General features: G+C 40.1%; 1 protein-coding gene across 1 annotated transcript in view; it reads right to left on the bottom strand.

Moving 5' to 3' along the window:
* Positions 1-12,729, bottom strand: part of LOC107655624 (cullin-9-like) — a 58,329-nt gene that overhangs the window by 14,707 nt on the left and 30,893 nt on the right. The window contains exons 10-29 of the mRNA XM_016443190.1: positions 12,103-12,293; positions 11,819-12,015; positions 11,288-11,525; positions 10,883-10,988; positions 10,578-10,805; positions 10,175-10,265; positions 7,828-7,999; positions 7,141-7,246; positions 6,949-7,044; positions 6,683-6,858; positions 6,445-6,578; positions 5,955-6,140; positions 5,678-5,707; positions 3,551-3,681; positions 3,093-3,275; positions 2,817-2,974; positions 2,370-2,568; positions 1,173-1,344; positions 907-1,052; positions 693-822 (exon numbers count right to left, since the gene is read on the bottom strand). Of these exons, the coding sequence (XP_016298676.1) occupies positions 693-822; positions 907-1,052; positions 1,173-1,344; positions 2,370-2,568; positions 2,817-2,974; positions 3,093-3,275; positions 3,551-3,681; positions 5,678-5,707; positions 5,955-6,140; positions 6,445-6,578; positions 6,683-6,858; positions 6,949-7,044; positions 7,141-7,246; positions 7,828-7,999; positions 10,175-10,265; positions 10,578-10,805; positions 10,883-10,988; positions 11,288-11,525; positions 11,819-12,015; positions 12,103-12,293 (3,070 nt within the window). The remainder of the gene's footprint in view (positions 1-692; positions 823-906; positions 1,053-1,172; positions 1,345-2,369; positions 2,569-2,816; positions 2,975-3,092; positions 3,276-3,550; positions 3,682-5,677; positions 5,708-5,954; positions 6,141-6,444; positions 6,579-6,682; positions 6,859-6,948; positions 7,045-7,140; positions 7,247-7,827; positions 8,000-10,174; positions 10,266-10,577; positions 10,806-10,882; positions 10,989-11,287; positions 11,526-11,818; positions 12,016-12,102; positions 12,294-12,729) is intronic.

Here is a 12,729-nt window from a genome sequence, read left to right as displayed (position 1 = left end):
TGATATTTAACAACTTTTTTTTTTTTTACTGTATTTTGATCAAATAAATGCAGCCTTGGTGAGCATAAGACTTACAAAAACATACATATATCTAAAAAACAAAACAAAATCTTATTCCAAACTTTTGACCAGAAGTGTATATGATTCTTAAAATACTTCCTCTATTTTATTCCTTGACACACTGATTATTATTATTTTTTTAAATCGATGCATCAAGAAAACAGATGTCATCTCATTCTGTTGTAATGAGGTGGAGTTCTCACCTTTCATGGGGTCTTGGCTGGAGCCGGTGTGAGTGAGAATCCCCTTCTCTGCAGTGAGAGGCTTGAGGGCATGGCTCAGCATGGCTGGAGAGAGACCTGTGGCCTGCTGCAGCATCTCTACACTCACATCCTGTAGAACAGGAAGAAAGTGAACAATTCTGACACATCAAATCTTCATATCATGCCCAGGTTTGTACTGGTCTTCAGACAGTACCTCATGTTTGTTGAACTGTAGCAGGATGTACATATACATATATCTAAAAAACAAAACAAAATCTTATTCCAAACTTTTGACCAGAAGTGTATATGATTCTTAAAATACTTCCTCTATTTTATTCCTTGACACACTGATTATTATTATTTTTTTAAATCGATGCATCAAGAAAACAGATGTCATCTCATTCTGTTGTAATGAGGTGGAGTTCTCACCTTTCATGGGGTCTTGGCTGGAGCCGGTGTGAGTGAGAATCCCCTTCTCTGCAGTGAGAGGCTTGAGGGCATGGCTCAGCATGGCTGGAGAGAGACCTGTGGCCTGCTGCAGCATCTCTACACTCACATCCTGTAGAACAGGAAGAAAGTGAACAATTCTGACACATCAAATCTTCATATCATGCCCAGGTTTGTACTGGTCTTCAGACAGTACCTCATGTTTGTTGAACTGTAGCAGGATGTACATCTGCAGTGTGGAGACGTAGAGAGTACAGGAGCCATACTGAAGCTCAGCGTGGCCGAGCCATGTCCACTGCAGGCGCCGAGGCTTACTGTGGGTCAAACCATACATGCGCTGACCTACAGGACAGATACACAGGTGCGGATTAACTTCAAACTACAACAGAACAGCCAGAGAGAATAGGTCTTACTAGGCTGTGGCATGCGCACTGCCAGAGATTATGGATTTTTTCAACTAACTGTTGGCGTAAAACTCTGTGAATTCGGCCAGGTAATTGCAGAGTTGAGCGGGGAAGTGTTTGCTGGGCTCCGCGAGGTAGCAGGGAGCTGACACAACCCAACAGCGTGGGGACAACACCAACACTTTCACGTCACTCTCTTCCTCGGGTTCAGACACATCCTCATCCATCATCTGATCAAAAACACACGATGAACAGCAAAATGGACCACATTAGCATTTAAAAGGACAAAGGATTTCTAGAGCATCTTACTAACATTTAGATCATCACAAATCCTGTATAGAAAAGATACACAGGGATGTACATCAGATGTTTCATCACTATATTATCTGACATTGATTCTCAGCAATACGTTATTTGCAGATACGTCAAAACATGCCTTGATGTGATTATGATATGATTACATTTAGGGGCCTGTGATCAAAATATATCGACACTGTATATATCGGTATTATTATATTAGTTTACACAACCAGTTACATTTTTATTAACTCAAAAATGCAAAACGAGGTACTCTAATTACTAAAAAAAATACATTCAGGCTATACAGAAATACATTTATATATTTATAGCTAACATGAGTGCATATCGCTAAATACAGGTGTAAAAGAGGTCTGAAACTTTTTGAGCTTGTCCACTTTCGACCTCTTCCGGTCGCATTCGACCGGATTGCTTTCGTAGTGTAAACGCTCATGTGGTCAAACAGCCACTAAAGACCGCTTCCTCTCTACCTACTAACCTAATTCTAAAACATTATGGGACGTGTTGTTGAAATGCACTAGCCAGATGGGATTTAAACTTTGCTGGCTGAAATTGTAAGTTTGGTTTGAAGGCGATTAAATGTCAAAAGCACAACGTTCGCTTGCCATTTTTTGTTCTAACACAAACGTAACACAGGTGGAAACAATCAGAACAGAAACAAAAGTTGCGCTCCATATAATTTTCTGTCGTCTCCTTTTGCATTCCTATGTAAACAGCGTAAGCTTGTTTCACAATATTAGATCAAAAGATCAGAAAAAGCCCTTACATAGACCCTCCCCTCAAAGAAATCAGGAAAGTGGTCAAAAGAGACAGATGAAAACAGCGGGTGTAAACGGTAATGTGTGCCCCTAACCTACATGCGATCCGATTGACCAAAACGCATTTTAATAATAGCAACTGTAAACAGGGCCTTACATAAAATGTCAATCATTCTCACCTCCTCAAAGTTTTCCAGATTCGTGTCCAGCTGCTGTAGACGGTAAAGATGAAACTCCTGTTGAAGCTCCTCAGATTCACTGAGGTTGGTCAGCATCTGCTGGGGAAACCGGTTTGGGAAGCAGGTACCGATCTGCTCAACCACAGCGCTCTCTAACCACATCTTCCCCTGACCCAACAGCCGATCACCCAGATAGTACCTGAACACAGAGATGAACAACAGGGTGAACAGAACTGTATTAATAGCTAGTGTCTTCCCAGGACAAGTTTCATGTGCCGTGCTTTTTAATCTAATAGCAATAATGGCTCTTTCAATGATAAAAGAGTTAAGTTGATAATCGAACAAATACATACAGATCAAAAATCAAATATTATAGAAAAGAAAAAGATTTAGATAATGGTTTCTGAAATATCACTCAGCCCAATTTAGCAGCAGCTGTTTTCACACCTGTAAAAGTGCTCAAATGTGTTAGCCAGCTCCAGTCCGGAGAGGAACAGCATGGGCTCCAGGAACTGCTGGAGCTGGTTCAAGGTGTCCACATTCCCAGAGTCCACTCCACTTTCCTGGATCATCTTGTCTATGTACTGTGCAAAACGTTCACTCACCTTCAAATAAGAAAAATAAATAAATAGAATTACTTTCAAATTCTCATTTCAATTCAAAATAACTTGCTGGTCCAAAAAACGAATTCTAATGATAATGAAGAATTCCCTGTTGACTCACATGCATAGCGGTCAGGATGGAGAGCTGGAGCAAGGCAGCAGAAAAGCCCTGACGGAGCGCAAGCACAAAAGCAGTGTGCTGGCCAAAAAGCTCCTCCATGGCATTCTTTAGCTGGAGGAACAGACCTCTGTAACGCTCTACGAAGTCAGGGAGGCTGCATGTCGAATCTAGGAAATTCTTTACCTGGAAAGAGCCAAACAAAAATTACTCCAGAGTTACAGGAATTGATAAATGTAATTTTGCATCAGTACAGTTCATTTCAGGCTGAGACACACTGATGGTCAATCAACATATTTTTCATTAAATTAACTGAAACATGGACAACATGGACACTTTGCTCAGGTATTTTGACTAATTTGATAATCCTTTCATCTACTAAATAAAACCGTAGTAGCTCCTTTTAACATTTCTCCCCATTTAAATCCTACATTTCACCAAACTTAAAATAAATGTCTAACCTGTCGCTGAACGACACCTTGCCAGCACAAAGCGATGCCTGCAATGCTGCTAGTATTCTTCACTTTTGGTTTGCTAGAGGATGAAGATGAGCTTACTACAGTCATTTCCTTATTCTTTCCCTCTTTACCATCTGCAAACAAAAACACATAAATAAAGACTTTTGACAAGTTGCTGCAAATGTCAAAAACAAATCACACATATGGCTACCAACCAAAACATCAGCAAAAGCAATGTGGCAGCAATTAGGGCTGCACAAAAAGTTCTGGTTCCCTTTAAATCTGTGGTAAACTTCTAACAAGCATTATGAACACAAAGCATTTCAGTGTTTATTTTGAATTCCGAGTCTTTTTGGCCTCCACAAATCTAATGTAAAGCAATGGGTTGCAGAAAAGCATTTCACCTGATTTGGAAAAATGGCACATTAAAAACTGTCAAGTATATAATTTTTCCAATGCAAAATAGAATTGAAATACTAAATGTAGTAATGATAAAATTCAGTATTATATAACATTACAACAAAAATAATATTCTACTTGACTAGGGGGAAAAAATAAAATAAAACAGTCAAACTAAAGTGGACCAGATAGAAATTCACTTTCAAGTTTTGGCTTCAATGTGAATGCAAAGAAAACGGTTCATTTTCACTGGATTTGATTTTGAAGTACATGTTTGGTTCTTGTAACAATGAAGTATGAAGTGTTTGTACTTGCAGCAGAACATCTACAAAACAACATAATTTTAGAGATAAAAGGGCATTAAAGGGGTCATATGATGCGATTTCAATTTTTCCTTTCTCTTTGGAGTGTTACAAGCTCTTGGTGCATAAAGAAGATCTGTAAAATTGCAAAGACTAAAGTCTCAAATCCAAAGAGATATTCTTTATAAAAGTTCAGAGTCAGCCACACCTACCTAAAACGGCTCGTTCTAACACGCCCCCACATATCTACCTCACTATGTGGGAAGATTTGCATAACACCGCCCAGATGTTCACGCAAAGAAAGGCGGTGTAACTTTTAGTCTCACTGTAGTTTTGTTGACGCTGCAGCCATGTCGTGAAGGCGCTGTGTGCTTCGTTGTGAAAGCGAAACTACTTTGTTTGGTCTTCCAAAAGAGGACGATATCCGCTTCGTCATGCCTAGAGCTGATCCGTGCTGGTCGCTGAGGGAATACATCAACTTTCACTGTGGACGAAGCGGAATCCAGCCCGGGGTCCGTCACATGTGGTTGCCGCTCATTCGTCGGAGCCGCCGGGCGCGCCGTTCTCGACCTCACGCTAAGCCAGGGCTTCCCGCTAGCCCGGCCTCAGCTCACTCTATCCCGGCCTCAGCGCAGGCTAAGCCGCAGTGTAGAGTAGCGTTTGTAGTTTGTCATTTCTCTGATCACAAATGCACACATGGTTTTATGTTTACGCGGCAGTGTAAGTCATTATAATCAGTAATTATGTCCCCACTGGATGCAACAAATGCCTAGTTTGTAACGGGTTTTCATGTTTTTTGTTTCGTCGCTCCGGCCGGGACACGGCATCAACAGTATGGCGAGGGGCGTAACATTTCTGTCACACGCTTGAGGTATTTTTGTAAAAATCGACGCGTTTCAAAAAGGCGGGGCATAGAGGAGAAACAATAATGTACAGTATGTGGAAAATAATGTTTTTTTTTACTTTAAACCGCATAAACACATTTCATTACACCAAATACACAAAATAATGTTCTTTTTAGCAACATCATATGACCCCTTTAAAAATCAACAATTTGCAGTTCTTCAACAACCTCATTGGCATGAAAGCTGCTGTTTCAAAACGGACTATGCTTTTTTCTTGATATTTTGTTATCCAAGAATCTGAAATGCATTAAATGTTTCTCAAATTGCAGTTCAAGCCGTAAATTATCAAATTGTGCAGCCCTACCAGCAATTTGAATGGGAAGCCAGAGCAATTCAAAATTAAATTTAAAGACAGCGGAACTGAATAATAATAATAATAATAAAAATAAAAATAAGAATATAAATAAATTAAGAGGCATTGTCATGGTTAGTTTGGATTTGAGCTGAGCAGATGGATGGGGTGCTGCAAAATACATAAAATTAAGTCAAAATAGAAAAACATTGGCATCTACACTATTACTTACTCTTCAAATCTCTGCTTCTGTTGATACCTTCTGAAAACAAGAAAAATACCTTAAAACACAGAAGCCTTCATTTAACACAATCTACAGAAGGTGGTTTAAAAATAGCACACCTGTTCTCTGGCTTACCAGAAAAGACTTAGATAGGACCACCATGAAACTAACAAACATGTCTCACATATAAACAAAAAGTACCCCACAGATGATAGTGGCAATCTAGTATTGTATTTCATATTCATAGTATCAGTATTGTAGTTTTTACTGTTTTAAAGGCACTCACTGGATTTGATGGGAGGTTTGAGCTCTTCTGTATCAACTGTGCTGGTGTCCACATGGACAAGCAAATGAGTGAGACGCCGCACACGGGAGTTGAAGATGGAGGCTGAGCTCTTACATCTCTTGGAGGAATCGGCGTTCTCCAAATAATCATTCATCAACCAGGACAGAGGGCTGAGAGTAGAAGTCTCTGTTATAAAGAAGAAGATCAGAAATTCAATCCAGATCACATGGACCACCAACAGTTTATACTTCACATGAAGATACTGGATTGCAGTCATTCAAGCACTTTTCAGAAGATTGACACCATAATTTGACGTTTTTTTTTCTATTTCACATAAACACTTCTCTAACCAGCATGTAAAAACAAAACAAAAAGTGGTTTATTGATTTTTATGGATTTGTCAGATGGTCTCTTCCTTTTTGAGTGGGCGGTACTTAGCCAGAAGGTCCTGGAAAGTGGACCAGACTTTAGTCAGGTAAGTGCTGCTTACCTGAGATAGTGATGCTCTGTACGATGGGGGTGATGAGAGCTTCCCAGCAGGTCCGGCCTAAAGCCTCTGAGGCCTCAGCATCAGGCAGAAAACGGTCAGCAAACATCTGCTCATGTTTCAGGGCACTGTTTAACCTGAAGCCCAGAGAGACGCACATAAATATAAGAGGTTTTAAAATAAATCAGCAGCAATAACACCTCCTATCCTCTTAATTCTGCTCTATGGCAGAAGGTCTCACTTGCTAAAAAGCTGCAGCAGCTGGTTCTTGTCCTCCAGGATCTCCTGGCACCAGGTGTGAGCTTTTGTCGTATGGAAGAGATAAGTGCGGCAGCACAGCTGCTCCTTAAACACCGGCCAGAACGTGGGCTTTGGGCCCAGAACCTCAAACCCGTGCACTCGTGTGTCAATGCCACCCTGTTGACAGGAAGAAACATCATTTGTACTAGAAGTGGAATTATAAACACCTCAGGCAAGTTCTGCCACAGTTCATTCAATAGGTCTAACCTGCTGACATCTTTTGACTCTGATCTGAATGATGGGCCAGAAGCGGCTCATATTCTCCAGCAAAACCACATGGCTGGCAGAGGGTGCCACATTTACCTGTTCAACACAAAAAAGAAAAGAAAAGAAAGTATCATCTTAAAGTTCAATGTGCAATCATCACACCTGAGAGATACACGAGAAGGGCTTTCTCACAGTGTTGAGTTCAGTATTGATGTTTGTGGGATCATCTCCTCCTAGAACTACAATACGAGCTGGCATGTAACTCGAGTCCTCGCTGGCTACAAGCACAGTCAACTGTCTGTGAATGAAGAAAATGATAAAGGATTTTCATCAGTTGCAGTGACAGAAATGTATTCTTCCATTTAAGGGCAATTTTTGCCCCCTTAAGCTGATTTCTAGGTCCAATTTTTTTTCAAGGACAAATTTTTATCAAACCTTATTAAATATATGCCAGTAAGACACAATAGGGCAGTTACAAATGAATGAACAATGTAATGCAATTTTGAATACAGAAATCCACCAGAACAAAGCAAGTGAATTTTTTTATGAACAGGTTGTTTGAATGTCCATATAAATTGAATCATTCACTTTTACGGTTATTATTTTACTAACTAAAATTGATCAAAAAAGAAAAAACTGACAATATTGTGACTAACGTTTATTGAACATTTGAGTTTGTTGTTTATTGAACTGTTAAATAAATAAAGTTATTGCTTAACTATATAATGCATTAAAAATCTTCATTTAGGCTATTTTTTTTGTCCCTTTATCTTGAATTTGAGGCATTAATTTCCAGCACTGATTAGCTGTTGCCATAACGATAATCTAGAGTTTCCTTTAGCAGAATTCACTAAATAAAGAGTAGCTAGGCCAGCATACCTGATGATCACCCCTTTATGCATGTAAATGTTGATAAAATGGGAGCCGGTACAGCCGTTGGATTCCCAGTAGGTTTTGGGGTTTTTGTCTGTCAGCTTGTTAGCTCGATGGTGATTGGAGGAGACCTCCACCTTCTCCCAGCATTTGTCCTCTTTCAGTTCCACACTGGAGCCTGGAGAACATCACACCATCAAATCAATGAAAGCGTTTGGTAACTGGGATAGTTATACCTAAACCTTTACTAGTAACATAGCACAGCTGTTCTTAAGCAAAGGCTTTAAATTAATATTTCACCCAAGGATAAAAATTTGATTATTACATTGTTATTACATGTAGTTCAAATTATTTAGTTTTGGTAGGTACAAAGAGGGATTTTCTTTTCTATAAAACAATGTGGATGGTGATTCTCACCCAAAGTTATCTCATGATTTAAGAAAACTTTAAAGTCATGATGAAAGGGAAGTAGCAACAGATCTTTTCTTCCACATTGTGACATACATGCTTGTTTAACAAATTATCGAAAAACAAAATATGTAGGGCAGGGACTTGCTTATATCCATCAATTGTTGCACTTTAAAACGAATGTGAGTTTGCAATCATTAGTGGAAGTGCATCTGAGATTTTTGAGTGAATTGTTGCTTTAAAGGGGGTCATGAACTGAGAAATCAAATTTCCCTTGATCTTTTGACATATAACAGGTCAATGTACTATAAAAACATCCTTTAAGTTTCTCGACTGGTTTTGGAATGTAACACTTTACGACCTAATAGTGTGGATAAGCACCGCCTCCGCAGGAGGAGATCAACGCCTGCTTCTACATCACTGCTTCATTAGCCCCGCCCACTGATACGTGCTTGTAGTAGTAGGAGAGGAAATACTAGAGAGTCGCAAACACAGGATTACTCCAACAACAGAACCATACCATAACGCATCTAAATCGACGAGAGCGCTGCGGTCGCGAAATCAATTTCTCTTTCAGGTCAGAAGTGGTGTGAATGCTTGGAGTATGTCAGAAATAGAGCGGGACATCAGTTTACTGTCAGGGATTTGTTGTGTCACATCCAGTGTAGACAGAATCGCTGATTATAATGGGTTCTGTTGTCTATACTCGCATTGCGCCGCTCGCGTCTGGAGTAAACACAACGTAAAATTAGCAAAGAGCTCCAGATCGCATCAGTGAAACACCGTTTGCTTTACTTTGCTACGGATTCATTTTTAAACAAGACAGTATGATGCAGGCTTTTCAGAGAGACTGAAAGTAAAGGATGATGCAGTGCCGAGGTCTGACTAGAGTGGATCCAACAGTAATGTCGCAACAGATAAGTGTGAGTGAACGTGCTTTTACCACTATTGCATTGTCTGTTCCAGACCATTTGATATATACTGAGCATTTATAAGTTTTTAACCCAAATGACCCATGTTGTTTTCAGAGTACAGCAGCGTCCATCTGTTATTTTAACAAGCAAAACTGTTAGCCAATCATAACAGGGGGCGTTTACTTGCGAGTCTTACTGTGCTGTCACACCTGTAGATCAATTGCTTTGTTCCGAAACAGGGATTACAATTATTACAATGTTGCTTTTTATTCTTGGTGCGGTTCGCTTTCACACGGCAAAGTTTCTAAACGGACCAAATTTGTTAATACAAGTCATGCGTGAGTGTTTTTTTTTTTGTAGCTGTCGTTATATTAATTTATCATTTTGAGCAGGAGTCCAGGATTCATCGGGAAAACATTTTTAAAATGCACCTACTAGGAAGAAGAGCAATAATACGGCATTATAAAATGAAAAAGTGCGCTTTGATTTTGAATGGCGAAGACGTGCTCACCCACAGACATTCACAGGTTCATTTTGAGGTATTAGCAAAACAACAAAGCTTTTCATGGAACTTACGTAATTACCCATCATACATTGTGATATAGCCTGGTTCGTTGGTCCATTGGATCGGATTGCTTTCTCACTACAACCGAACCGCTCCAGAGTTTGTTTCCAATCGAGCCGAGACCACCTCGTTCAGGCGATCTCAGACCGATTGTTTTGGCGTGGATCCGAGGGCGATTGCGGTGTTCACATATTCCCAAACGAACCGAGCTAAGGGGGGAAACGCGCCAGGTTCCGAAACAACGGGCCAGGTGCGAAAGCACCCTTAAATGCACCCGCTTATAAAAACAGAAGGTTCTGCAGAGACTCAAAAACAGGATAGAAAATAGCCTATTACTTATAAATAGTTTTTTTTTATGTAAAATCACACTAACATTATAAGTGAAACTCAGAGAACATTATAAAATAATAAAAAGATTACCCCTTTAATGATTAGACTTTTTACATCAAGTGTTTTAGGAACAGACCTTGGCACAAGTTGCGCAGGAACACATCAAAGAAGGGAATATTGATGGGCTGATGGCTGCGCCGATGCTCTTCAATCTGACCGAGGACCATCTAAAGATACAGATATGAGCGTGTAATTAAGTGAACATGTCTATTAATTATCCTGATAGTCTAACAAACCATTAAACATGTCCTCATTATGTTCTAGGAATGAACCATCTGATAACACCTGCTTTGTTATGCTCCATCTAACTGTTTATGTAAAGGCCTTCTAAGGAACTAGTCTGTTTGATGTCAGGTGACCCAGAAACCAGCCTAATTATATAAGGCTTCCCTAGTATATTTAGTAGAATGGCTGTTCAGGCAACTCAGAGAACTCAGACTAGTTGATTTTGAAAATATCTATTTTTGAACAGGCTTTACCTGTATACATCCTGCCAGCACACTGGTGGTCATTTTCTTGTAGAGGCTGGCGTACTTCTCACAGTCGTTGATCAGGTCCCGCAGCTCCGTGACCATGAGCAGGCTGGTGCTGTGTTTGTCCAGGGCTTTGAGAAGAGCCTCTTTGGTGCCCAGCCGACACATCACAACAGCATAGTCTTTATTCAGAGATGCAAGTCGATACAAGAAGCGGATGAACTGCTGTACGACCTAAGTGGGGATAAAGAGGCATGAAATACTACCATTACGAAACCATGATCTTATAAAGCTAAATGAAGGGAAAGTACCTCTCTGTCACTGACAAAGGCTGTCATAGATGACAGGCAAGGCTCAATACTCTCATGCCACGGCAACAGATCCTCCTGGTAGTTATCTAAAAACTTATTCAAAATCCTGTGGAGTATGAAAGAGTCAATGCATTATTAGCAAATAAAACAATATCATCAATACGGTCAAGAAATCAATAATACAATATTGAAATCAAGAATATAACTAGTTTAAGGAATATAAAAAATATGCATTTATTTTTCTTGGATGTCATCTCCAAACTCTAATGTTTTATTTTCATTTATTTTGAACCATTTCAATAAATAAATAAATATGTATGTATTTATGTATTGCATCTACCTCAAACTAGCTTGAAATAGCAGTTATCTATTTATTAGCTAATTCTATTTAAGTCAAGGGCTCACCTCAGGATGGACAGCTGTGCAGCCCGATCCGCTCTGTGCTGGTCCATGAGGCGGATGAGGTCCTGGAAGGTGTCTCTGCTCCGCGTTACCTCGGTTCTCTCTTCCTCCAGTTGGGTGGCGTCGTCACAGAGCAGCTGCTCCAGGGTCAGTATAACCTCTTTAGTGGCTGGCATTTCCTTCAGACTCACCACCAACATCTTCAGCTCTGTGTCCTTAAAGTCATGCTCATCTTGAGACTCTACAGAGGCGAACAGAGCTGCATGTTACTTCAAATGAGGTACAGACATTTGTAATCCAAGCCAAGAATGAATGTGTATCGCTTTATTAACATACTGCTTATTAGAGGGGTGTGTTGGAGACGACTATGTGTTTTAGCCTAATGCTTTTATAAACCCCTCACTGTTCAAATCATCCATGCACTCCTAACTAATTACATTATGATGGTAATTATTAGTTGTTTGTTAGCAGGTTTTTTAAAGCACCCAAAAGCAGTTCAATTTGGCAAGCAGTTAAAATAAAGCATGATGGTACCTTTTTTCTCCAGTTTGTGAACCATGGAGATGTGGTTGAGGGCGATAATAGCCAGCATGCTGTGCTGATTCTGAGCAGAAAGGCACTTCTTTAGCGTGGCACTGACATTGCAGGCGACTAGCTGCTCTGCCAGGCTCTTGTGGCTGGAAATCAGCATGATGATGACCAGCAGCCCGTTCCGCACGGACAACCCGCGACTGCATAAACCACAGCAGAAAAATGAATGTGAATTCAGCAAACAAAGTCAATCACGCTACATCTGAAGTAGACTTCAAACCTCTTACCCTGCTGTGCTGAGCATGAGGTCAATGGCAGAAGGGATGGCACACAGGAGCCCTTTGGAGCCTTCGGGTGTAGCAGAGCCTATGCTTGCGAAAATCTCCAGCATCATCTGAGTGCCAGACTCAGAAAGAGGCAGACAGCCACCCACACTGCGAGGGTCATGTTTACTGGCACCTGTGATGACCTTCAGAGTCTGGAGAAAGCGATTCATTTTTATTTCAATAATCCTGCATCCTTCAAGTGTACACTTGCAATGTACTGACAATATGATTTAAAAAGTCAGTGCTCAACAGGGATGAGAATTGTAAAGAATGCAATGATTCTGGCTCCAATTCCAATTAACAATACTTAACCCTTGGGCACCCTTAGGGACATTGTGGTTTTTTGTATTTTAGTGTTTTGATCGTTTTGGCTGCGTTAATACAAACAGCACACAGAAATGTGCATTTTTATTGGAATTGTCATATTTCGCCCTCATTTGCTTTCATAAATCTATTTTACACTAGTAACAAAAAACACTCAGGACACTCAGTTTCACTCAGGACAAAACATTCCCATTAAAACTACAATATTTAATCTCAGTGCCACTTAAGCATAAATTCAACTCATAAACTTCATATACCCTCAGT

Source organism: Sinocyclocheilus anshuiensis, unplaced genomic scaffold (assembly GCF_001515605.1).
Source record: "Sinocyclocheilus anshuiensis isolate Anshui unplaced genomic scaffold, SAMN03320099.WGS_v1.1 scaffold1506, whole genome shotgun sequence".
NCBI lineage: Eukaryota > Metazoa > Chordata > Actinopteri > Cypriniformes > Cyprinidae > Sinocyclocheilus > Sinocyclocheilus anshuiensis.
This window is presented reverse-complemented; position numbering and strand designations above follow the sequence as displayed.